This window comes from Podarcis bocagei (assembly GCF_964188305.1).
Source record: "Podarcis bocagei genome assembly, chromosome: 9".
NCBI classification, from domain to species: Eukaryota; Metazoa; Chordata; class Lepidosauria; order Squamata; family Lacertidae; genus Podarcis; species Podarcis bocagei.
In genome coordinates, this window is record NC_138134.1 from 80764485 (window position 1) to 80788586 (window position 24102).

The 24102-nt window shown below is 54.1% G+C and overlaps 3 protein-coding genes across 10 annotated transcripts in view; 1 reads left to right on the plus strand and 2 right to left on the minus strand.

The window, feature by feature from the left end:
- RTKN (rhotekin) overlaps positions 1–16556 on the minus strand; it is a gene marked incomplete at its 3' end in the record, with an annotated part of 39303 nt that extends 22747 nt beyond the window's left edge. For 2 of the 5 annotated variants that reach the window (XM_081207125.1, XM_081207126.1), the window contains exons 1-2: positions 16285–16555; positions 628–827 (exon numbers count right to left, since the gene is read on the minus strand). In XM_081207125.1, the coding sequence (XP_081063251.1) occupies positions 628–827; positions 16285–16395 (311 nt within the window). In that variant the 5' untranslated portion in view covers positions 16396–16555. Of the gene's footprint in view, positions 1–627; positions 828–2663; positions 2774–6696; positions 7057–7420; positions 7589–16284 lie in introns of those variants that run through there. The other 3 variants (XM_081207123.1, XM_081207122.1, XM_081207124.1) reach the window with 3 other exon arrangements.
- The window catches only part of LOC308594245 (programmed cell death protein 4-like), a 157321-nt gene that overhangs the window by 73396 nt on the left and 59823 nt on the right, over positions 1–24102 (minus strand). The gene's annotated exons all lie outside the window — the stretch shown is intronic.
- The window catches only part of TTC31 (tetratricopeptide repeat domain 31), a 102667-nt gene continuing 94793 nt past the window's right edge, over positions 16229–24102 (plus strand). For all 4 annotated transcript variants that reach the window (XR_014011371.1, XM_081207129.1, XM_081207131.1 and 1 more), the window contains exon 1: positions 16229–16232. The gene's annotated coding sequence lies outside the window, so the exon portion shown is untranslated. The remainder of the gene's footprint in view (positions 16233–24102) is intronic.

Sequence of the window (24102 nt, forward strand, 5' to 3'; positions counted from 1 at the left end):
GCTCATCTCACTTTATTGGCCGAGGGAGCCGGCGTACAACTTCCGGGTCTTGTGGCCAGCATGACTAAGCCACTTCTGGCGAACCAGAGCAGTGCACGGAAACGCCGTTTTCCTTCCCGCCGGAGCGGTACCTATTTATCTACTTGCACTTTGACGTCCTTTCGAACTGCTAGGTTGGCAGGAGCAGGGACCAAGCTACGGAAGCTCACCCTGTTGCAGGGATTCGAACCGCCGACCTTCTGATCAGCAAGTCCTAGGCTCTGTGGATTAACCCACAGCGCCACCCACGTCCCTAACATGGGGATGAGCAGCTAATAAAATTTAGGGTCTTCTTTTGTTCGGGGCTTCCATCTTGTTCCGCCTGGTGGCAGGTGGGAGTCCTGTCACCACAGTCTTCAATCAAGACCAAGCCTCCTGGCTGCTGTTTTGCTCTGGTCTTCCTGGCTGGTGTCCTTGTTTTTTGTCCAAGGGAGCCCTCAGATCTCCCTCCAGAGCCAGACCTCAGCCCCAGAGCATTCCTGAGCATGTGCAGAGTGCCAGCCCAGCCCTGAGGCTCTTCCTCCTCTTGGCCCAGGGCCGCACTGGCCCTCCTGCAGACATGCGCCGCGCACCCGCCACCTCACTCACCGCCTGGCCATCCGCTGCATGACTTGCGCCTCCTTCATGCGCTGAAGCTCCGCCATGTAGGCCAGAATGCGGCTGTTGCAGACCAGCAGGCTCTTGGTGACCTCCAGGGCCTGCTGGCGCTGGGTGCAAGCCGCCAGGAGCTTGCAGGCACCTTCGCGCATGCGGATCTCATGGTCGATCTTCTTCTGGATATCGGTGCCCTGCAAGGGGGGGGGGGAGAAATGAAAGGGGGGAGCATGTGAATGAAGCTGGGGGGCCCATCCAAGAACCCCAGTCCACTCATTTATTATTATTATTAATAATAATAATAATGATAAATTTTATTTATACGCTGCCCTCCCCAGCCAAGACCAGGCTCAGGGCAGCTAACACCAAATATAAAACAATTGATTGAAATACAGCTTAAAAAACAAGATTAAAATACAACATAAAAACATTAAAATGCAGCCACATTTCAGTGGAAACTCAAATCAAAAACTTTTGGGGGGATGAAAACGTCCAGGCTAACTATCTAGACTGGTCCTACGTGGGCCAGAAAATTTATTATCGCAGGAGCTCAAAGCTGCCTGATCCCCCCCCCCCCAGTTATGGTGCCTGGTGGGGCAATGGCAAGTGTTGGGGGGCTCAGGGCAAAAGGGGGGTGCCAGAAAGACCTTCTGGGAAAGGACACCAAATGGCTTGGGACACGACTGGGAAGTGGAGTGAGAAGGTGCCCCATAAACGAAGAAAGAACCCCCCCCCCGGACTCAGCTTTCGTGACAGCTGTGTGTCTTTTGGGGGGGTGAGAGGAGAGAAGCAGCCCCTGTTCTCAACGGCCAGAGTGCTCTGAGCATGCGCAGAGCGCTCCCCACCTCTCACAAGCTCGAAATGTCGGGTCCTTTCTGTGGGGCAAGGGAAAGCTGACCTGCCCCAGTGTACAGCCTCTGGGGAGCCAAAGCGTTTTTTTGGGGGGGAGGGAGGCATCTCCAAACGGCACCCCAAACGATGCCGGGGTGTGTGTGTTCAGAATCAATTGCCTTCCTGACTGTCAATTTCCCAAAACGCCTTCATGCTGCTGTTAAATATTATTATTATTAATTAAATATTATTATTATTGTATATTAAAATATATCACAATAAAGGGAAACATTTTCCTGTGTTTGGTGCCCCCACCCAAAAAAATACCAGGCTCCACGGTCTCCCACCCGCCACCCCAGGAAGACCCCCGATCTTTGAGTGAGAATTGATGACCCCCAGAACCCACCATCAGGGCGAGAGCTCAGCCTCTCAACATGCAAAGCCCCACCTCTGCAGAAGGTTCCTGAGCTTGCGCAGAGTGCCTCCCCCATAACACGCACAGAGTCACAGTAGACCTATCCAATTCCTGGGACCCCCCAGGGTCATCGGGTCCAACGCAGAAACCCCAACTAAAGCACTTGGCCCTCCAAGCTCTGCTGAAAAACCGGGGTCCAACAGGTAAAGCTCCGGGGGCAGAGTCTCTTGCCCCCCACCCCTTGCGCAATAGACATTATGTACCATGGACGGGGTGGAGAGATCTGAAAAGAGGGATACAATCTGGGGGGGCTGCGTGGGGCTGGACTAGATGTCCTTTGGGGGGCCCCTTCCAACTCTCCAGTTCTCTGCAGCCTTTTGCCCAGGCCAGAGGAAATCCCATTAGCATCCATTTTTGCCTCAGAGTTTTTTGGGTATGGTTGGGGGGGGGCTCGCGACTGACCCCTCCCACAAAGCCCCTGTCGGATGCAGAGACCCCCCTCTTGTCTCTACAGCTATGGACACCCCAAAAAAAAACAGCCTCAACCGCCTCCCTCCCCCAGCCTGAAGGGCCGTGAAACAGCAAAAAAATCCAGCCAGCTTCTTTGGGGGGGGGGGAGAGAGAGAGAGGCTCCCCCTGGCGAGAAATGCCTTCCATCATGCCAGCCGCAGAGATGGGCACGAGTGTCCCGCCTCCTCCAGGCCTCTCTAAGGGGAAACCCCAGCCTCTTCCTGGGGGGCTCCCCTCCTCACCCCCCAAGCGTTCCCCCCCCCCAACCACTCACCTCGGCCAGCCTGCCGCTCTCCATGCCGGCGCCCCCTAACTTAGCCGCCGGCCCCCCATGCGGCAAAGGCGGTCCTGGCAGCGGGGCGGGTGACAGCTGGAGGGGGAGGGATGGGGGGGGCAGAGTCGGTGCAGCAGCTGAGGAAACTCTGACATCACCAGCTGCCTATTTATAGCCGGGTTGGGGGGGGACAGCTGGGCTGGGGAGACCGCGGCCTCCTCTGCCCCCCCCTGCAAGAAAATGGGGAAGGGGAAATCAGGGGTCTGGTGGGGAAAAGGAGGGTGGGGAGCTGCTCCTCAGGCCCCCAAAAAAGCCTACATTATTTGGGAGCCCCTCCCCCTCTATGGGGCGGCTGAGAAAAGGGAAGGGGTCCCATGCAAGAGGTTGCATTTGGGGGGGCAGATGGGGGGGCCATTTGCTCTTCATCCGTTGTGGGGCTGGAGGCACCCCAGAACTCAGGGATGGAGCAGGGGGGCCTCTCCTAGGCAAACTGATGGGGGCAAAGATGGGGGGCAGGTTTTGGGAGGTGGGCAAAGGGTGGGGGGGCAAAGGGTGGGGCTGGCATGAGGCTCAAAACCCTGCCCCCCCCCGACCTCCAGCCTGGGCTAATCAGCTTGCGGCAGATTATGGCAGAGATGCTGAGGATTTAGCAGGGCTGGGAGGAAAATCTGGAGGGTGGGGTGTCTGGCCAATGCCCCCCCCCGCCAGTGGAGTCTGGCCAGCCGGGATTCTCCACCAAAACCAACACTAAATCAGAGATGGAAGGGGCCCCACAAGTCATCTAGACTAACCCCCCTGCAATGCAGAAACCACAGTTGATCTTGACAGAGTCCCTCTGAGCACAAGCAGAGTGCAGCTGCTTCAGCGCTCAGCAGCCGGAACCAGTCCAGACTGAGCCACTCACAGGGGTGGAGAGAAGGGGGTCAGGGAAGGGGCTCCCTGCAACTCGCATCCCCCCCCCTTTTGTTGAAGCGACACGAAGCACATTGGCCGAAACCATGACAATTATTATTTATTGCTGTTTATGAGCATATTGTTCTAGAGCCAATCAGACTGCTGCATTTTGGATCCTATTCAACTCAGTACATCACAATATCTATCCCACCTTTTTCGCGTGCAGAGTTCTCCAACTCCTCCTTTGACAACAACCCTGCGAGGGATTCGAACCCGGGCCTCTCCCCCGCCCTAGCCCAGTAGTCCAGCGCTCTAACCACTAGGCCATGTTGCCTCACCGTGACCCAGCCAGGGACCAGACCAGCCTGCACAAGGCAAAAGCCTTGGAGGTCCTTCCCCCTCAAAGGTCGGCATCTCTGGGCTCCCTGGCTTGTTTGGGGGGGAGCAGCAGCGGAATGGGGGGTCTGCCTGGGTCAGGGGCTTTCTGGCAGACCAGGGGTGCCCAGAATGAGCCAAGGCAGGGGGACGGATCCTGCCTATCAAGTTGTTCATTAAGTAAGACATCAGAAGAGCCTGCTGTTTCAGGCCAATGGGACCCACGCAGCTCAGGGTGGCCAAACATCATCATCATCATCATCATCATCATAGTAATAATAATAATAATAATTTATTTCTACCCCGCCCATCTGGCTGAGTTTCCCCAGCCACTCTGGGCAGCTTCCAATCAAGTGTTAAAAACAATACAGCATTAAATACTAAAAACTGCCTTTTAAAAGTAGGATAGTTGTTTATTTCCTTGACATCTGGCGCCACCACCGAGAAGGCCCTCTGCCTGCTTCCCTGTAACCTCACAGATGCCCCAATGGGAAACACGCAAGCAGAATTCTAACACAGGAGCCCTCTCCCCTCCTGGGGATTTCAACCACTGATCTCTTGCAGAGGGGAGTTCCACAGGTTAACACGAAGAAGGGCTTCCTTCCTTTTCTCTGTCCTCCGTTGGGCAAAGAAGCAGCGCTTGCCTGCCCTCACCTCCCAAAGGAGAGGGCCCAGTTGGAAAATGACTCAGGAAAGGGCAACCCGAGGGATCCCGGATCGACTGCCCTATGAGGAACAGTTGCAGCCGTGGGACTTGGAGAGAAGGCGAGGAAAAGGCGACACATCAATTTGGACTCACAGCTGTCCATGGAGGCGCAGGTCAATTCTGTGTTCAGGGCAGCTGTCTCCCAGCTCCATCTGGTATGCAGGATGAGACCCTCCCTGCCTGCAGACTGTCTGGCCAGAGTGGTGCATGCTCTGGTTATCTTCCGCTTGGACTACTGCCATGCGCTCTACGTGGGGCTACCTTTGAAGGTGACCCGGAAACTGCAATTAATCCAGAACACGGCAGCTAGACTGGCGACTGGGAGCGGCTGCCAGGACCGCATAACACCGGTTCTGAGAGACCTGCATTGGCTCCCAGTTCGTTTCCGAGCACGATTCAAAGTGTTGGTGCTGACCTTGAAAGCCCTAAACGGCCTCAGTCCAGTAGACCTGAAGGAGCGTCTCCACCCCCATCGTTCTACCCGGACACTGAGGTCCAGCGCTGAGGGCCTTCTGGCAGTTCCCTCATTGCGAGAAGTGAGGCTACAGGGAACCAGGCAGAGGGCCTTCTCGGTAGTGGCACCCGCCTTGTGGAACGCCCTCCCATCAGATGTCAAAGAGATAAACAACTACCTGACATTCAGAAGACACCTGAAGGCAGCCCTGTTCAGGGAAGCTTTTAATGTGTGACATTTTAATGCATTTTTAATCTTTGTTGGAAGCCGCCCAGAGTGGCTGGGGAAACTCAGCCAGATGGGTGGGGTACAAATAATAAATTATTATATTATTATAAAATTATGCCTTGCCTGGGAGAAGTGGGGAGAGAGGCGCTTCTCTCTCTCTCTCTCTCTCTCATAGAACTCTGGAAAATCCATGAAGCTGACAGAAGCTGCAGGACAAATAAAAGACAGTCCTCCTTCATGCAGAGCAGGGTTAGACTGTGGAACTCCCTGCCACTAGGAGCATAGCTTCAAAAGAGGGCAAATTCATGGACGGCTGTCAGCCAGGACGCCTCGGCCTCCGCAGTCGGATTCTGCAACGCTCCTGAATCCCAGCGGCTGGGAAAGTCAGGGGGGCCATTCTTGAGCTCCAATCCTGCTCTGGGGTTTCCCTTTGGCCCCTGGGGGAACAGGAGGCTGGCCGGATCCAGCCCAGGGGCTCCTCTGAGTCTCCCTTTCCTGCTGGGCCCAGGCAGGAAGTCCCACTTTTCTGCCAAAGGAACATTCGGCTGCACCAAACCGGATGAGCAAATGGAGACAAACCCCAAAGGGCACCAGACGACCCCCCAAAAGACACCCCCGCCTGTGGAGCGAGGCCGGACTCTGGCCCAAGCCCAACGCCAGCCTGGCCAGGTGGACTCCCAGCAGAAGCCCCGAAAAGAGAGCAGCACGGAAACCCCACAGGGCACACCTGTCTGGAAGCCAAGCCGAGGGAGACCGGGTGCCCCCCTCCCACCAGCACTGGGAAGCTCCTGCCCCCCAGGACTGACGCAGCCACGCAGGAAAGGGGCCCAAGAAGCAGCAGGTGGTCCCAGAGGGGCAACCTCCAAACGTGGCAGCGTCTCACTCACCGCAACCACCGGGAGAACAATGCCAGGGCAATGTCGTTGCATCAAGGTGGAGACACACAGCAAGCGAGTCGAGGGCACCCACTGCACTCCGAATCGGGTCCTGCGCAGCCTCCTGCGCCCCCCACCCTGCCTGCCCCCTTCCCTATTCAGCTCGGAGACAAAGAGATAACGGATGCCAAGATTCGGGTGACAGGGGAGCGTCAGGCAAACATCCAGGAAACCCCAAGACAATCAGTTTGCTTCTACCCAGCTGAGCAAGGCGGGTGCCAGCTTCTGAGATCCACAGCACTCCTCACTGGGCATCGCTAAATGTACAACGCAAGTTCGGGGAAACTCCAAACTTTGCACTCTGGGGGTATCTTTTCTCGCACGCCCTACTCACACAGGTCTCCGCATTCACACGGCCTGCATCCCTTTGGAAGGAGCCCCCCTCCCGAAGCAAAGCCCCTCCCCGTCGGGTGGCAAGGTCCTGCCCAGCTGCCCCCTTACCTCCAGGCTGAGGGCAATCTGTCGGATGTAGAGCATGTTGAGGTCCTCCAGGATGCGGAGTTTGTCCTGCATCTTGGCACAGCACCCTCTCCCTCACCGACGCCTCCTCTGTGGGGTGCGGGAAGACTGGGGGCACCCCTACTGCCCCAGGGCGGCAGGGCCAGGGGCCCCTGGCAGGGCCCCCATCTGGGCACAGCTGGGGCTGCTTCAGACGCCAGGAAACACTGTGCTGTCTGCACCCGGAGAGCTGGAGCGGAGGTCTCCAGCCTGCCTGTGGGGTGGGGCGGGGTGGGGCAGCGAGGCCCCCAGCTCCTGGCGCTGCCCAGGCCTCCGTCAGCAGATTCTGCGCCCCCGGCCGAGCTGCGGAGAGAACAGGGCCGTCCTTTCATGCCAGCCGGGCGGCTCCAGACTCCCACCCGCAGAACAAGCAGCCTCTGTGCCTGAAAGGGCAACAGCGCTGGCTGTGCCCCCCGTTTCACAAAGGAGGGGAGCTTGCCAGCCAGGCAGCTGGCACCCCCCGCAAGGAGGCGAGCCTGCAGGCAGGGAGCCCCTTGGCCTTGGGGGTCCTGCGCCCCATCTCTGCAGCAGCAGCACCACCACCTGCCTGGGTGTCACCCTGGGTGCCACCCATGCCCTGGTGCTGCCCCCTGCTGCCCGCCTTCTTTCCCAAGCCTCGGGAGCGTGCCCACGTCGCCCCTCTGCTGCCCCCGGGCCCCGCTCTCACCTCCTGCCCCTCAGTGGGGCTCCTTCTCCCTCTCAGGCCCCCCATGCGCCTCAGGGAGCCCTATGCTCCAGCTGCAAGCCTCTTCCCCCCATAGACAGGAAACCGCCTGGCCCCACGCCCGCCCCTCCAGCCCAGCATTCCTGGTTGGGCTCCTCTTACAAGAGCCGCCCCTGCAAGCTCCTCCGCCCGCTCCCTTGCGCCAGGGGCCGCCTCTTCCAGGCCCCGGCCCTCCCACCGGCCACCACTGGAGAGGGAGGGAGCCCGGCTGCCAGCCCCTCACTCAGGCCTGGCGGGAAGGAGGGGAAAGCGGGGCCAGCACATTTCAAACTCACACAAAAGACAGGCACACTCCTGCGCCCACGTGGCAGGGAGCTGGCCAGCGTCCCCTGCGCTCCAGGCAGCCCAGGGCCACATGCCCAGCCAGACACACCCGGAGAAGCTTGGCACCAAGGCAGGCATCGCAGCCAGCCTCGCCAGGCAGCCCAGAAACTGCTCTAGAGGCCGCTCGGCCTGGACCCTCGACCAAAGCAGTCCAAGGTTGGCACAGCTGCCCCAGCCCCAAGCAAAATGCAACAGCAAAGTCTCCTCCTCGCAGGACGGGCTCAGAGACCACGGGGTCTGCTTGGTGCCAAGCAGAAGAATGCCCCACTCTCTCCAAAGTCTCCAGGGCTCTCTGTGCCAACCGGTTACGCACACAGCGCCAGGCAGGGTTGCCCGCCTACTCTGGGAAACTTCCAGGGGTCAGAGCTGGAAGGGACACCTGAGGGTCATCCAGTCCAACCCCCTGCAGTGCAGGAACCTTTTGCCCAGTGTGGGGCTTGAACCCACAGCCCTGAGATCCAGAGTCTTACGCTCGACCAACTGAGCCATCTGGGCATGCCCGTGGCGGAGCCAAGCCTGCCACCTGGCCGATGCCGCTCCACCTCTCTGCTGGCCCAGAACTGGGGGGCACGGTGTAAAAAGGAGAGGGGGGCTCACACCTGCCTTGGCCACTCTCTCCAGCTTGGAAGCCCAGCAATGCCCAGAGGGGCAACTCACAGAATCCCAGAAGTGGAGAGTTAGGAAGGGACCCCCAGAGTCATCTAGTCCACCCCTGCAATTCTAGGAGTCTCTGAAATATCACCAAAGGGAAGCTGGAGCAAGCTTGCTTTCTGGTGCTTCTCCAAAGCGCAGGATCCAGTGGATTCAAACTACAAGGAAGGAGATTCCAACTCAAGATCAGGAAGAACTTCCTTGGGGCAAGAGCTGTTTGGCAGAGGAACGGATTCCCTTGGAAGGTGTGGGGGCCTGGGACTCAAACTCGGAACCGGAGGAGTCTCAGTCCACACCAGATCCTTTGCCTCAGGTAGCATCTGAACCGAGTCTGGGGCCTGATCCTGAAGAGTCCCAGTCTGCACAGGTTCCCCTGCAAGAAGCACCAGCTGGGCCGAGTCAGGGGCCTGATCCTGCCCTGGCTCCAGATGCGGGGATGACCTCCTCCAGCTGGGCCATCACTTACAGCTGCTCCACTACCGGTTGGGTCAGGGGAGGCTGAGGCGGCCTCTGGGTCTAGTAACCCACCGACGTCTGAGAGAAGGAGAGACCTGAGTACTCACAGGAGGAGTGCTCACCTTTGGGTGAGACAGGGAGGGGAGTCGCCGGGGGATCAGGACCGGCCGTTACGCTGACAAAGATCAAAGGCTGTCGGACCCCGCCCCAGGTTGCGGGAGCAACATTGCTGTATGCCAGATCCTGCACCTGACCTTTCCTGGTTTCCTGCCTCGTGTCCTGCCTTGGCCCTGTCGGACTGACTCCTAGTGGAACTTTTGGATTCTGGACCAGTCCTGGACTGCGTTTCCTGGGTTACCCTGGGGCCCAGTACAGAAAGTGGGTGGATTTTCCTTCACTGGAGGTTTTGAAGGAGAGGTTGGGTGGCCCCTTGTCTGGGGTTCTTCAGCTGGAATTCAAGCACTGGAGGGGGTTGGACTGGATGGTCTCTGGGGTCCCCTTCCAACTCTACAATTCTATGAGAAGGAGAGGGGACAAGCCAAAGTTGAACCATCACCCTGAGGTGCAAGGTTTGCTTTTGGGCAGGAGGTCGGAGCTTGAAAGAGTTGTGCTGGCTTTGTTTTTAAACCGGGGAGTCTTTAAAATGGAACTTCCTCCCCTGCAGCCCGAAATGGTACAGTCCGCTCCCCTGCTGCCTCATTCTGCTGGGGCCAATGCAAAAAAGGCCCCGCATGGCACCGCTTCAGGGTGCAACTGCCCAGAACCTGCCTAGGCTCCCAAAAGACAATACCAAATGATACCAATTGCTCCAGAGGGCGCCTTCCTTCCCACCCCCAGAATATCTGTCAATCAAAAAGAGCTGGGCAGAACCCAGGAGTCCGGGCTGCCCCCACCCCACAGCACCAGGAAGACCCACCAAGACGCAGCCCTGGAACCTTTCAAGTAAGAGAGTGCACAGAACCTCTGGGCATGGGCAGAGTGCAACCTGAGGCTGCGCTCTGTGACTAAGAATAAGAGGAAGAGGATTTTTATGGGCGCCAAGGCAGCTGCCCTTCCATGGGCACTCACCCCCCCCACCAGGAGGGTGGCAGCACCCACCTTTGTAAGATAGCCTCCGCTGAGCAACACAATCGCTTTCTGTTTTCCAGCAGGGCTCGTGTGTTGCCTTGGGACTCCCAGCACCCAAAGGTGCTCCCCCCCAAGCAGATTCTTTGTCCGCCTGCCAACTTTGGGGCTCTGCCAAGCCTGCTAATACTTCCCTCTGGTGCGTGGGTGGCAGCGGTGCCCTTTTGGCTGCAGAAGCATCGCCACTCGCTCCTGGGCATCAGAAATAGAGGGAATTAAGGTGAGCTGCGCGGCGGATTTCCTTTTGTCTGCCCTGTGTGGCTTCAGGTGAACCCAAGGCCTCGTAAATCAATGACGAGAAGGGCCAGGCGTATTCCTGGCTGCCACCCTCCGGAGTTTACCAAGCCAGTCACAATTCTCAAAGGAATGACACAAGACAGGATGCTGGCACACAATTGTGTGCGGGAGCGAGGCCTTGTCAGCACGGACAATTGACAATTTGCTACCGGGCCCGAGTTCGAGGAGTTACCATGAGTCGATAAAGCCCTTAGCAACTTGGGACCTGCAAGATCGCCTGACCCCAAGCTGCCCACACAGCCACTTTGATCGGCAGAATTGGCCCAGCTACAGGTGCCACAACTGGGCATCTGTAAGGACTTGACCATTTAAGGTGGCAGTGCCTACCCTTTGGAACTCCCTGCCAATTGATACCCAGCAGACGCCTTCACTGCATCCTTCTGGGCACCTGCTAAAAACATCCCTTTTTAGACAAGCCTATCTAGATGCTGAGAAAGTTGACACAAGTTTTAACTTGTTTGAAAATATTTTAAGTTTGTATGTTTTGAATTATCCCTGTAATTCAAATTTTGTTGATACTGTTTTACCTTTTTGTAAACCATTTTGAGGTTTGTTTGTTTTTAAACAGTGCAAAAATTAAATAAATAAGTCTTAAACAGACATGCAGGGAAACGCCAGCCCTGCAATGCTGTCATTCCGGGGAGTTGTTAGCTGAACTGGGCATAATCTAACGAGGAAATGCCTAATCACCTCGAGGAAAGCATTCCACTGGCTGCGAAGAGGTTCCTTGTTCCAGTCTAAATGCAAATCCTCCCTTAGGACTTGTGTGGTGACTTCCCAGAACACCTTAAACTTCTGCTGTTGCCTCTGGGAAAGAAGGCTGCATTGTCTGAGCAGAAAGGATCGGGGAGAGCTGCAACAAAATGTTGCAGCGCCAAGTGCTACTCCACCACAAACACAGCCCTGGCTCTCTCCAATGAGCATGCTCAGACCTCATGGAATCACAGAATGGTAAAGTTGGCAGAGACCCCCCCCCAAGCGTTGTCTAGCCCCCTGCAATGCAGGAATCACAGCAAGCTGATCACAGTTTTGGGGGAGACAGGGCCTGTGAGCTTCCCCCCTCAGATTTCCGGCACTTCCCCAAAGGGCCCCATCCAGCCTGCCGACACCTCTCCTGCCCTTTGGCGCACAGTATGTGACCCTCTTTTGGCTGCCCAAGCAACAACACACACAGGCTGGGCGATGGAAATAGAAGGAACGGTTATTTCAGGCGGGTTAAAAATAAAAGGAAGGACCATGTCTGAACGCAGCGCGCCTTAATTCTGGACGGTACAGTGGTACCTCGGGTTACAGACGCTTCAGGTTCCAGACTCCACTAACCCAGAAATAGTACCTCGGGTTAAGAACTTTGCTTCAGGATGAGAACAGAAATCGTGCTTTGGCGGCACAGCGGCAGCAGGAGGCCCCATTAGCTAAAGTGGTGCTTCAGGTTAAGAACAGTTTCAAGTTAAGAACGGACCTCCAGAACGAATTAAGTATTTAACCCGAGGTTGTTTGTTGTTGTTGTTGTTTAGTCATGTCCGCCTCTTCGTGACCCCCTGGACCAGAGCACGCCAGGCACTCCTGTCTTCCACTGCCTCCCGCAGTTGGGTCAAACTCATGCTGGTAGCTTTGAGAACACTGTCCCACCATCTCGTCCTCTGTCGTCCCCTTCTCCTTGTGCCCTCCATCTTTCCCAACATCAGGGTCTTCTCCAGGGAGTCTTCTCTTCTCATGAGGTGGCCAAAGTCTTGGAGCCTCAGCTTCACGATCTGTCCTTCCAGTGAGCACTCAGGGCTGATTTCCTTCAGAATGGAGAGAGGTTGGATCTTCTTGCAGTCCATGGGACTCTCCAGAGTCTCCTCCAGCACCAGAATTCAAAAGCATCTATTCTTCGGCCATCAGCCTTCTTGATGGTCCAGCTCTCACTTCCATACATCACGACTGGGAAAACCATGGCTTTTACTATACGAACCCGAGGTACCACTGTACAACAATAAGTATCCAAACAAACCCGTGTTGCAAAAGAGAACATCAGCGTTTTCAGTCCTGTTCAGAATTAACGTCCACAATGTTTGGGCAACATGATGACCATATACCTACGAAATAGACAATCTTTGTAGAATTCCTTCAAACAACAACAAGTTCAAAATGAAATTTTACACTCAAAGTCTCTGAAAGATTCTGGATATTGACTGCAGCATTTGATATTTTCATTCACATATATTCATTTGAAATAAGATGAGTTTATGAAACAATTCTATATCCTCCCACCACACTGGCGAAGATCTATGAAACAGCAGTCAATATCCAGAATCTCTGTTCAGGGTTGGACATTATATTTGCGGAATACACAAAGCTCCAAAGCTTATCTAAAGTTTGGCACATTGCTTCATTTAAAGACTTTCAGAGGCTTTGAGTCTGAGATTTCACTGTGGGTGCCCTGGCACCCAGAGCCCCCTAGAGTTGGCGCCTTTGCCAACCACATGGCCCAAAGGGAAACCCAAAAGCAGTATCCAAACACAAGTGGGAGGGAGTTCCGTAGTTTAACTTTGCACCTTATTGTACGGAGTCATAATAAGCCCACCCAGCCTGCACGGACTGGCAGTGGCTCTTCAGGGTCTCAGACGGAGGCGGCTTCCTGTGCTGCATGGGGTTGGGATAGATGACCGTTGGGGTCCCTTCTCCAACCCCACAATTCTGTAGTAAGCCCTGGCAGAAGGAAGGAGGGCAGCCCCCAGCGGGGGTCGGTGGCCACTGCAGACAGCCCCAGATCCAGAGGTCAGAACCCGGGCGGGGAGTCCCACGTGGGGCAAGGCTGGGCTCCGATCCAGGAAGTCTGGCCCAGGCTGGTCCTGGGGCAAGGAGGGCAGGTGCTGCCGAATCTCTTTCCTCATGCGCAGAGGGAAGTCCCTGGCAGGGGAGATAATGGAGCCCTTGTTCCCCCTCGCTGGGGGGTGGGGAAGCTGGCCGTAACCCTTTCCCCGGCCACAGGGCAGGCCCCAAACCCCAGCCCCACACTTGCCACACCCCAGCAGAAGCAGGCAGAGGAGGGGCTGGAGGAGGGGGCAGCCCCCCTCAGCCAAATGCTCTCAAGGGACAGGTTTCTAGCCCCTGTGAGTGGCAGGGGTAACTTCCCCACACCTGACACCCTGGGCAAGGCAGGGCAGGCGGGCACAGTGGGTCCTGGAGACCCTCCCAAAAAGTAACCCAGTCATCTGGATTAGGCATGGCTTGGGAGGGTGTTTGGTGGTCCAGGGAGGGACAAAAATCCTCCAGGAGTTGTTAATAATAAATAATAATAAATATTATTATTATTAGATAATAATACCCTGCCCATCTGGTCGAGGCCTCCCCAGCCACTCTGGGCGGCTCCCAACAGATTGAAAACAGAATAAAACATCAAACATTAAAAACTTCCCTAAACAGGGCTGCCTTCAGAAGTCTTCTAAAAGTCAGATAGTTGTTTACAGTATTTCCTTGACATCTGGTGGGAGGGCGTCCACAGGGCGGGTGCTACCACCGAGAAGGCCCTCTGCCTGGTTCCCTGTAACTTGGCTTCTTGCAGTGAGGGAACCGCCAGAAGGCCCTCAGAGCTGGACCTCAGTGTCCGGGCTGGACGATGGGGGTGGAGACGCTCCTTCAGGTATACTGGGCCGAGGCCGTTTAAGGCTTTCAAGGTCAACACCAACACTTTGAATTGTGCTCAGAAACGTCCTGGGAGCCAATGTAGGTCTTTCAAGACCGGTGTTATGTGGTCCCGGCGGCCGCCCCCAGTCACCAGTCTAGCTGCCGCATTCTGGATTACTTGCAGTTTCCAGGTCACCTTCAAAGGTAGCCCCACATAGAGCGCATGGCAGTAGTCCAAGCGAGAGATTACTAGAGCATGCACCACTCTGGCCAGACAGTGCATAGGTGGGGAGGGAGGCTGGAGGCAAGACCTTAGGTGCGCAGGCGTGTAGGAAGAGCAGGGGAAGACGCAGCATTATCTGCACAGACTGGCAGCCCCTCTCCAGAATATGGGTCTGGGGTCTCTCCCATCTGCACCTGGAGATGCCAGCAGGGATTTAACCTGTGACCTTCTGCACGCAAGGCAGGTGCTCTGCCAGGGAGCCCCAGGGCCTGGTCTGCGGGGAAAGAGACCTTGGCCACCCTGAGGTCCTCCTGCCTTCAGGGACTCCAAGGCCTTGGGCGGAAAACTCTGGTTCAGTCCCAGCTTTAGGGCGGGGTGGGGGTTCCTCGCACATGGTGTGGAGCCAAGAGGGCACAAAATAATAAAGATAATAGTACCTATATTTGTACGGGTACCTCCTGAGAAGATCCCTTAAAAATGCAACTGTACCAAAAAGGAATTATTTTGAAAATAATTTTTTTTGGGAGGGTTTCCTTGTTCTTGGTCTGGTTGCTCCCATTCCAGGAGGGGCTGGGGTTGAGGGAGGCCCCTTGCTGTGAGAATTGCAAGTGGGGTGTCCCTAGTGTGGGGGATGAGGAATATGGCAAGCGAGGCGACCTTTCCTAGGGGCCCTTTGCCCCCAGCTCCGCCTGCCCAGCCTGGGGCTCTGTGGGGCAAGGGCTTCTGGCACCTCAGACCTCAGTTGCCCTCTCTGCCAAATGGGAAGAAGTGGCCTCACAGAGCCATTGCAAGGAGGAACTTGGCTTAAAAGGGCAACTCACTGGGCCGTACAAACCGCTGTGCAAATAAGTATAGATTTATTTCGTACCTGTTACTCCCAGCCGCCCACTGACTCTCGCCCAAAATGTTCCCCAGATCCCTGCCACCTTCTGAACATGAGCAAATCTCTCCCCCACTTCAGATTCAGCCCTCCCCTGGACCCCCCCCCCATCATAACCATCCTCCACCGTCACCAAGAAAGCCAGTGTGGCCGAGGGGTTAGAGTGTTGGACAAGGACCTGGGAGACCCGGGTTCAAATCCTACCCCCAACTCCGCCATGAAGCTCCCTGGGCAACCTTGTGCCAGTCACTGCCTCTTGGCCTCACAGGGTCCTTGTGGGCGTTAAATGAGGACCAGGCACCGGGAGACCCCTACTGGATTGAATCCGCTTTATAAACTGGTTCTCAGCTGCGGTTCTAAGTTTAAGCTGCTGTTACACCATTATTATTATTATTTGCATTCTGCCCTTCATTTGAAGCTCACAGGGCGGCTTTTCCAACAAATGATAGACTAGATGATATTGTTGGTGTTTACTGAATCTTAAATTATGTTTATTACTACTCAGTTTCCAATGAAATGAGGTTGCATTTTAATGTTTTAATGTTGTATTTCAATCTTGTTTTTTAAGCTGTATTTCAATCAATTGTTTTTATATTTGGTGTTAGCCACCCTGAGTCCGGTCTTGGCTGGGGTATAAATAAAATTCATTATTGTTATTACATGTGACTAATAAATTTATTGATTTATTTAAAATGGCGACTAGGGACTGGGAGGCCAGGTTTCAAATCTGTCTGCTCAACCACGAAGCTCACCTGGGGGGGCCAGCCCCTCTCAGCCTAACCTAGAGCCTCCCTCGCAGGGCTGGCGTCAGAATTAATCGAGGGCAGGTGGGGGGACGTGAGAACCATGTAAGTCACTTTGCGCTCCTTGGAGGGGAAAAAAGAGGGATATAAACGCAGCGTGGAAAAAATCTCCCACGGTGGTGATGGTGGGTCCCACTCTCGTCTCCTGCCCCTCCCCGTCGAAAGGGCACCCCCAGGGCCATCTAGTCCAGCCCCCTGCAATGCAGGAATGAAGTTTCCCTCCCCGGTCTGGATACGAATCCATTTCTCAGCTGATCCGGCGTGGCGCCCCTTCCGCGCCAGGTGCTCGACGAACCACGCCAGGAGCGCCTCGACGGGAGCGCGTCCCGCAAACCTCGCCCCCGCCCACCAGCCACGGCCACGCGCAGCCTCGCCTCCGCCCGGGACTTTCCCACGCCACCCGCGTGGCCGTCCGCTCCCCCCCCCCCCGCGCGCCTACCTGGTCCGTGTCCCCGACGAGGCTAAGGCGGAACCGGCCCCGTCGGATCTCCATCTCCAGGGCTGAGCCCCGCGCCACCGTCACTCGGCTGCGGTGGTGGCGCTGGAACATGGTGCGGCAGGGGGGGGGGATTCGTGCCTCTTCTGGTCTGGGCAGCGCACCGGGAACCGTCGGGGCCCGTCGGGGAAAGTCGGGTGCGCAACCTCCGCAAGCGCCGCCAAAGGGACTTCGGCTCCGACGGCGGGCGGCCCCGGGCGCGAGTCCCACCTGGGCGGCCTTTAGCGGCGGGGGCGGCGCCGCAGCAGCTGCTTCCGCCTCGCCCCGCCCCGTCGTGGGAGGCGAAGGCCGCCCGGCGGGCGCGGAGATGCGGCGGCTGGGCGCGGAGAGGAGGCGCAGGGGCGGGACGGGGCGAAGAGGGCGCGGGGGTCCTGCAGCCCCGGCCGGGACGCGCGACCCTCGACGGCACCCTTTCGCCAGAGCGGGCGACCCTCCTCGGCGGCCCCGGCCCAAGCGTGGCTCTCAAGAAATGCTGAACTTATCCATTAAAAAGATAGCAATAATTAAAGTTTAGAGGAAAAGAGCTTTTCTGATGGCAAGAGTTGTTCGACAGGGCAGCAGTCTCCCTCGGAAGGTGGAGGTGTTTCAGCAGAATTTGGGGGGCCGCCCTCCAGGAATTCTTTAGCCACAGTTCCTGAATTCAGGGGGTTGGGCTAGATGATCCCACGGGGTCCCTTCCAACTCTTCAATTCTATGGAACCCGACAATTGTGTGTCTGGATAGGCTTGCCCAAACAGAGACATTTTAAATAAAAAAATTCCTTCCAGTAGCACCAACGAAGTTTGTTCTTGGTATGAGCTTTCATGTGCATGCACACTTTAGAAGGTCAGCGGTTCGAATCCCCACGACGGGGTGAGCTCCTGTTGCTCGGTTCCTGCTCCTGCCAACCTAGCAGTTCAAAAGCACGTCAAAGTGCAAGTAGATAAATAGGTACCGCTCCGGCAGGAAGCTAAACGGTGTTTCTGTGCGCTGCTCTGGTTCGCCAGAAGCGGCTTAGTCCTGCTGGCCACATGACCCGGAAGCTGTACGCCGGCTCCCTCGGCCAATAAAGCAAGATGAGCGCCACAACCCCAGAGTCGGTCAGGACTGGACCTAATGGTCAGGGGTCCCTTTTAAGTTATTGGTATGAGCTTTTGTGTGCATGCATAGTGTATCTGAAGAAGTGCGCATGCACACGTAAGCTCATACCAATAACAAACTTAGTTGGTCTCTAAGGTGCTACTGGAAGGAATATTTTTATTTTGTTTCGACTATGGCAGACCAACACGGCTACCTACCTGAAACTAGAGACATTTTAAGCAGGTGTCGAAAAGAGCGCAGTGCAGGCACTTGCCTGATGTCAACAGGCAGGGAGTTACAAAGTGTTGTAATAAATGAAAATATTTATTTCTTACAAACGCGGAAAAGGATATTGTGTGGCCCCTGTCACAGGGCCGGTTCTGCAGATCGAAGCATCTGAGGGGCCACATTCATGTGGTGTGCCTGAGATTCCCTCGGGGTTCCTGCTCCCCCTTTATTTTCAGGGGGCCAGTTTCCTTTAATTCCTCCCCAGGGAGGCAGGATGTTGGGGGTCTCCTGGGGGCGCTTCTCTATTTGAAGTCCCGGGAGTGCCAATGCCTTACTTACACAGAAGCATTCAAGTTCCTCGAAGCTGTGGGGTGGAGGTCCTGCCAGGGCTGTCTGCCAAAAGGGCTGAGGAGGAGTCTCTGTGGCTCAAGGCTGCAGCTGGCGGGAAAAGGGGGGGCAGACAGATGCCAGGAGCCTCTGGGCAGAGACTGGCACCGAGGCAACACACATGGGGGGGGGTGGCCTTCAGGCATGTGCCAGCGCTTCTGTGTTTGGGATCAGAGCCAAAAGCAAGCAAGACGAGGCGTGGTTTGGGCCTCTTCCTTTGGACTTGGGGTGGGGGTTGTAGAAAGGAGGGGGCCCTTAAACTCTCCCCCCTTGGAGGTTGGGTGGCCGTCTGTCAGGGATGCTTTAGTTGGAATTACAGAATGGTTGAATTGGAAGGGACCCCAAGGGTCATCTAGTCCAACCCCCCGACATGCAGGAATCTCAGCACATTGGGGGGGGGGGGTTGGATTGCATGGCCATTGGGAATCGCCTCCCAACGCCATATATTTATTAGATTTCATTCAAGAATCACAAGATAGAAACGCAAAACCACATACCATAACAACAAACGAAAACAAGAACCCACCACACACAGGCACACGCACACAGTCTAAAAGGGCAAGGATCGTTTGATTCGCCTAATTTAAATTAAATTAAAGTTCATTTAATTAGCGAAAGGCCTGGGAGAAGATGAACATTTTTGTCTGGCTCTTAAAGACATATAATGAAGGCACCAGCCACCCTCTGGGCCTCTCGAAGAGGAGGCACATGAAGAAGGGCCTCAGAAGATGATCTCAGGGTCTGGGGAGGTTCGAACGGAGAGAGGCGGTCCTGGAGGTATTGCAGTCCTGAGACGTTTAAGGCTTCAGAGGTCAAAACCAGCACTTGGAATTGGGCCCGGAAACTGACTGGCAGCCAGTGCAGTCGGACCAGGATCAGTGTAATGTGATCAAACATTCTTGCAGTCCGGTGAGCAACCTGGCTGTTGAATTCTGCACCAGCTGAAGTTTCCCAACCGGCTTCAGAGGCAGCCTTACGTAGAACGCATTGCAGTTATCCATGGGCAGGCAACCTAAGGCCCGGGGGCCAGATCCGGCCCAATCACCTTCTCAATCTGGCCCACGGACGGTCCGGGAATCAGCGTGTTTTCACATGAGTAGAATGCGTGCTTTTCTTTAAAATGCATCTCTGGGTTATTTGTGGGGCATAGGAATTCGTTCATTCCCCCTCCAAAAAAATAAATATATAGTCCGGCCCACCACATGGTCTGAGGGACAATGCTGAAAAAGTTTGCTGGCCCCTGCAGTAATCTAACCTTGCGGTTACCAGAGCATAGACAACAGTAGTGTAGCACCCTGCTTGTGGTTAACGCTTAGCTGGAATGAAATATTCAACGCAGCAATAGAGAAATTAAAATAATTATTTATTTGTCAGACAAATAAATGAGAGGCACAGTGGTATATGGTTACCAAGCTCTGGCCTGGCTCCTGCCATTATGGTCAGCCCTTATATTCCCTTAATCCAGCCCCCTTTGCTCCTCCTGTGGCTGCCTCTGTCCAATCAGCCTAGTTGGATTTCCTATTGGCTGATTGCTATATCCAATCCTAAAAGATACACCCACATCCTCCTGTCCTTATAAGGAACACAAACAGCTATATATTGTTACATCTATAAATGACAAATAAGTAGTAATATATCTTACATGTGTCTCAACAAGGAATCTTAATTACCAGCTCACCTCTTGCCCTCCCTGCCCTATTGCCTTCTAAAACAAATGGTTAATCTTAAATTTTTATCTTAAACATATGTCAAGGATCTTGAGTTTCACATCAACATTGAAAGATATCCTTCATTTGAAGGTTTCTAAACAAATGTCTGACAGCTAATATATCAGGACAGCATTTGATGGCGTCTTCCTGTCTAGCAGGGGGGGCTAAACTGCTGGCTGACTTAATTCCAGGATAAATACAACTCTTCTAGCATTTGTTAAATCCTTTGCATAATTACATTTAAGCCAATATATTTAATACACAACACAGGTAGCCTCTTAAAAGGAATAAGGTCTTTGTAAAGTAGAAAAGGGAACTCAGTATAAAACAGTTTCAGAAGAAACCTCTTTAGTTTACATCTTCCCCTTTCACCCTCCTTTCCAGCCTCAAAATAAAATAGGAAGAAGCTTCTTTTTCCCCAGCCAAGCCAGTTGCCTTTTCTCTCAGTTTAAGAAAGAAACAGTTTTAAAAAGACTTCCCAAAAAAACCTCTCTTTCTCTGTCAGCTAGATGCTTCTCCCCATTTGCCTCTGGCCTTAGAAAATACAGCTCAAGGTTTAAGAGAGGCCCATGGTATCATTTTACTATTTGCCCATTCCTAATTATATTTATCTCTGCCTTTGTTATCTTCTGTAACATGTAGGGTCAGTGTCATTACTCAGTCTGTAATTTCAGCTTTTATGACTTTGAGAATTGCTTTCTGCTATCAATCAAAAGGGGCCCCTTGTCTAAGAGGAGGAAAACACTGTTTTCTTAAGCAGCTAGCCTTCTTGCCTGGCATGAAACATTTGAAAATCTACTTTTGAAAATCTAAGCCCTCTTTAATATACAAGTCCTGATCAAACATTAATAAAATGCAGGCTTATGCCTGATGCCTCAGTAGTTCAGCTGTCCCTGTCCAGATAAGGGCTGAAGGTGATGGGAGGCAGATCATTTAGTGCGGAACCACCTACCCTCTGGAACTCCCTGCCTATTGATATCCAGCAGGCACCTTTGCTGTATTCTTTTGGGCACCTGCTAAATACATTTCTTGTTTAGACAAACCTACTTGTTTTAGCCTGTTTTAGTATTTTAATCTTTTGTATGCCTTAAAGCAGGGATAGGCAACCTTCGGCCCTCCAGATGTTTGGCCTACAACTCCCATGATCCCTAGCTAACAGGACCAGCGGTCAGGGATGATGGGAATTGTAGTCCAAAACATCCGGAGGGCCGAAAGTTGCCTATGCCTGCTTTAAACTGTTGTTGTAAATTTTTATTGATTGTTTGATCTTTTTGTAGACCACTTTGACGGTTAAATAACAATAATAATAAAAATCAAGCATTGTATAATTTTAATGAAATAAAGAGAGAGAGAGAGAGAGAGAGAGAGAGAGAGAGAGAGCATGGTCTGTTCCTTCCAGATCAGTTTGGAATGTGGATGGGGACCACTTGCCCTCTTGCCTCTTGCTCATCTTGGCTTCTTTCTTGGGCCTGAGAGGAAGGGGGGGTCCACAAATGGCAAGGGGCTCCCTCTGCAGAATACTCTTCTTGCTCCATCCTTTTTTTAATTAAATTTCAATTTTACAAGATATATTTGAATTCAAACAATAATCATAATCTTATAGGATTCCCTGTAACCTCAGACCCCCCTCCCCCCTCCCATGGGTTTCATTGGCAGTCTTCTTCTACTCCATCATATAGTTTCTCCACCTTCCTTTAAAAATCCATTTTTATCTTAGTTTTTGTTACATTACAAGTGTTGTTATAATCCTGCCAAAGTTTTTAGTTGTTTACAGTGTTCTCTTAAATAACTTATACATTTTCCCCATTCCTTAGTAAAGTTTCTATCTTCCTGGTTTCTGATTTTCCCGGTCATTTCCGCCATTTTGGCGTAGTCCATCATCTTTATCAACCTTTCGTCTCTGGTCTGGACTTCATATTTTTTCCATCTCTGGGCCAGTAATATCCTCGCTGCTGTCATTGCATACATGAATAGTCTTCTCTGCTCCTTTGGTATCTCTGCATCTAAAATCTTCTTGCTCCATCTTAAAGGTAAAGGTAAAGGTAAAGGTAAAGGTAAAGGTAAAGGGACCCCTGGCCATTAGGTCCAGTCGTGGCTGACTCTGGGGTTGCGGCGCTCATCTCTCTTTACTGGCCGAGGGAGCCAGTGTACAGCTTCCGGGTCATGTGGCCAGCAGGACTAAGCCGCTTCTGGCGAACCAGAGCAGCGCACGGAAATGCTGTTTACCTTCCCGCCGGAGCGGTACCTATTTATCTACTTGTACTTGACGTGCTTTTGAACTGCTAGGTTGGCAGGAGCAGGGACCCAGCAACGGGAGCTCACCCCGTCACGTGGATCCGAACCACCGACCTTCTGATCGGCAAGCCCTGGGCTCTGTGGTTTAACCCACAGCGCCACCCGTGTCCCTCCTGCTCCATCTTAGCCAGCCCCAAAATGCCACAGTCCAGCCAAATTGGTTTCTTCAGGGAGTGAATCGTAGCATTGGAAGGGATCCCAAGGGTCATCTAGTCCAACCCCCTGCAATGCACTCTGCTTATGCTCTGGGGCACCCTTATTTATGGAGATGTCATGTACATCCGGCTGGCGAAGATAAATCCCTAACGCCTTAAGGCCGAGTTCCAGCAGGGAGTCTTGCGCGCCGCTCCCTGCCGCGGGCACGCGGGCGCGCCTCCCTTCTGAGCGCACGGGGAGCCCCCTCCCGTCCGGCCTGCCCAGGAAAGCCAGACACGCAGAAGGCGGGCCGGGAAAACCCCGTCGGGGCGGCGGGGATGACAGAGCCGCTCCCAGGCTGCGCAAGAGCTCCCGCGGCTTGCGCAACCTTGCGCCTCTCTCCGCCCGCGGGCGCCCCGTCGGAGCCAGCTGCTGGAGAGAAAGCCGTCGGGCCCGGATCCGAAGGAGCGAGCTTAGTCCTGCGCCCCGCCGGGTGGAAGGAGACGCGCGGCTACGCCGGTCTCAGCGCGGCCACTTACTCACGAGTAAGCCCCGCTGGGTGTATGGAAGTGAGAGCTGGACCATCAAGAAGGCTGATCGCCGGAGAATGGATGCTTTTGAATTCTGGTGCTGGAGGAGACTCTTGAGAGTCCCATGGACTGCAAGAAGATCAAACCTCTCCATTCTGAAGGAAATCAGCCCTGAGTGCTCACTGGAAGGACAGATCCTGAAGCTGAGGCTCCAAGACTTTGGCCGCCTCATGAGAAGAGAAGACTCCCTGGAAAAGACCCTGATGTAGTGAAAGATGGAGGGCACAAGGAGAAGGGGACGACAGAGGATGAGATGGTGGGACAGTGTTCTCAAAGGGACCAGCATGAGGGAGGCAGTGGAAGACAGGAGGGCCTGGCATGCTCTGGTCCAGGGGGTCACAAAGAGACGGACACCACTAAACAACAACACCAAAGGGTCAAAATCGTAGAGTGGGAAGGGACTCCAAGGATCATCTAGTCCAGTGTTTCCCAAACTTGGGTCTCCAGCTGTTTTTGGACTACAGTGCCCGTCATCCCTGACCACTGGTCCTGCTAGCTAGGGGTGATGGGAGTTGTAGTCCAAAAACAGCTGGAGACCCAGGTTTGGGAAACTGATCCAACCCCCTGCAATGCCGGGATCTCAGCTCCAGCATCCCTGACAGACGGCCACCCATGCGCTGCTTAAAGGAGAGGCCACAACCTCCGGAGGGAAACCATTCCGCTCTTAGTGTCAGAAAGTTCTTCCTGCTGTTTACTCTGAATCTCCTTTCTTGTAACTTGAAGCCCTTGGTTTGGATCCTGCCCCCTGGAGCAGGAGAAAACAAGCTTGTTTCCTCTTCATGAGCCTGCCCTCCAGATATATCTCCTCTCAGTCTCCTTGTCTCTAGGCCAAACGCACCCAGTTTCTTCACCCCTTCATCCTAAGGCTTGTTTTCCAGACCTTTGATCATCTTGGTCTCCCTCCTCTGGACACGTCTCAGCTTGTCAATCTCCTTCTTAAATTGTGGTGCCCAGAACCGGACACAGGATTCCAGGCATGGCCTGACCGAGGCAGAATAGAGAGGGACTCTTGACTTCCCTTGATCTGAACACTAGACTTCGGTTGGTGCAGCCTAGAGTTGCATTTGCTCTTTTTGCTGCAGCATCACACTGTGGGTTCGTGTTCAGCATGTGGTCCACTAAGACACCCAGATCCTTTACACATGTACCACTGGCAAGCCATGTGTCTCCAACGTTTGAGATGTGTCAAGAGGGGGGGGGAAGCCTCCAGATTATGACAGTTGCCTCCCCTGCTTCTCTTATAAGAAAGAACCCAGCCGATCAAATTACAGGAATTGGTGGAGATGGCTCAATTGTCTAGCAAACTCAGAGGAATCTCCAAGCAAAAATTTGCGGGAAAATGGGGTGGTTATAGCTAT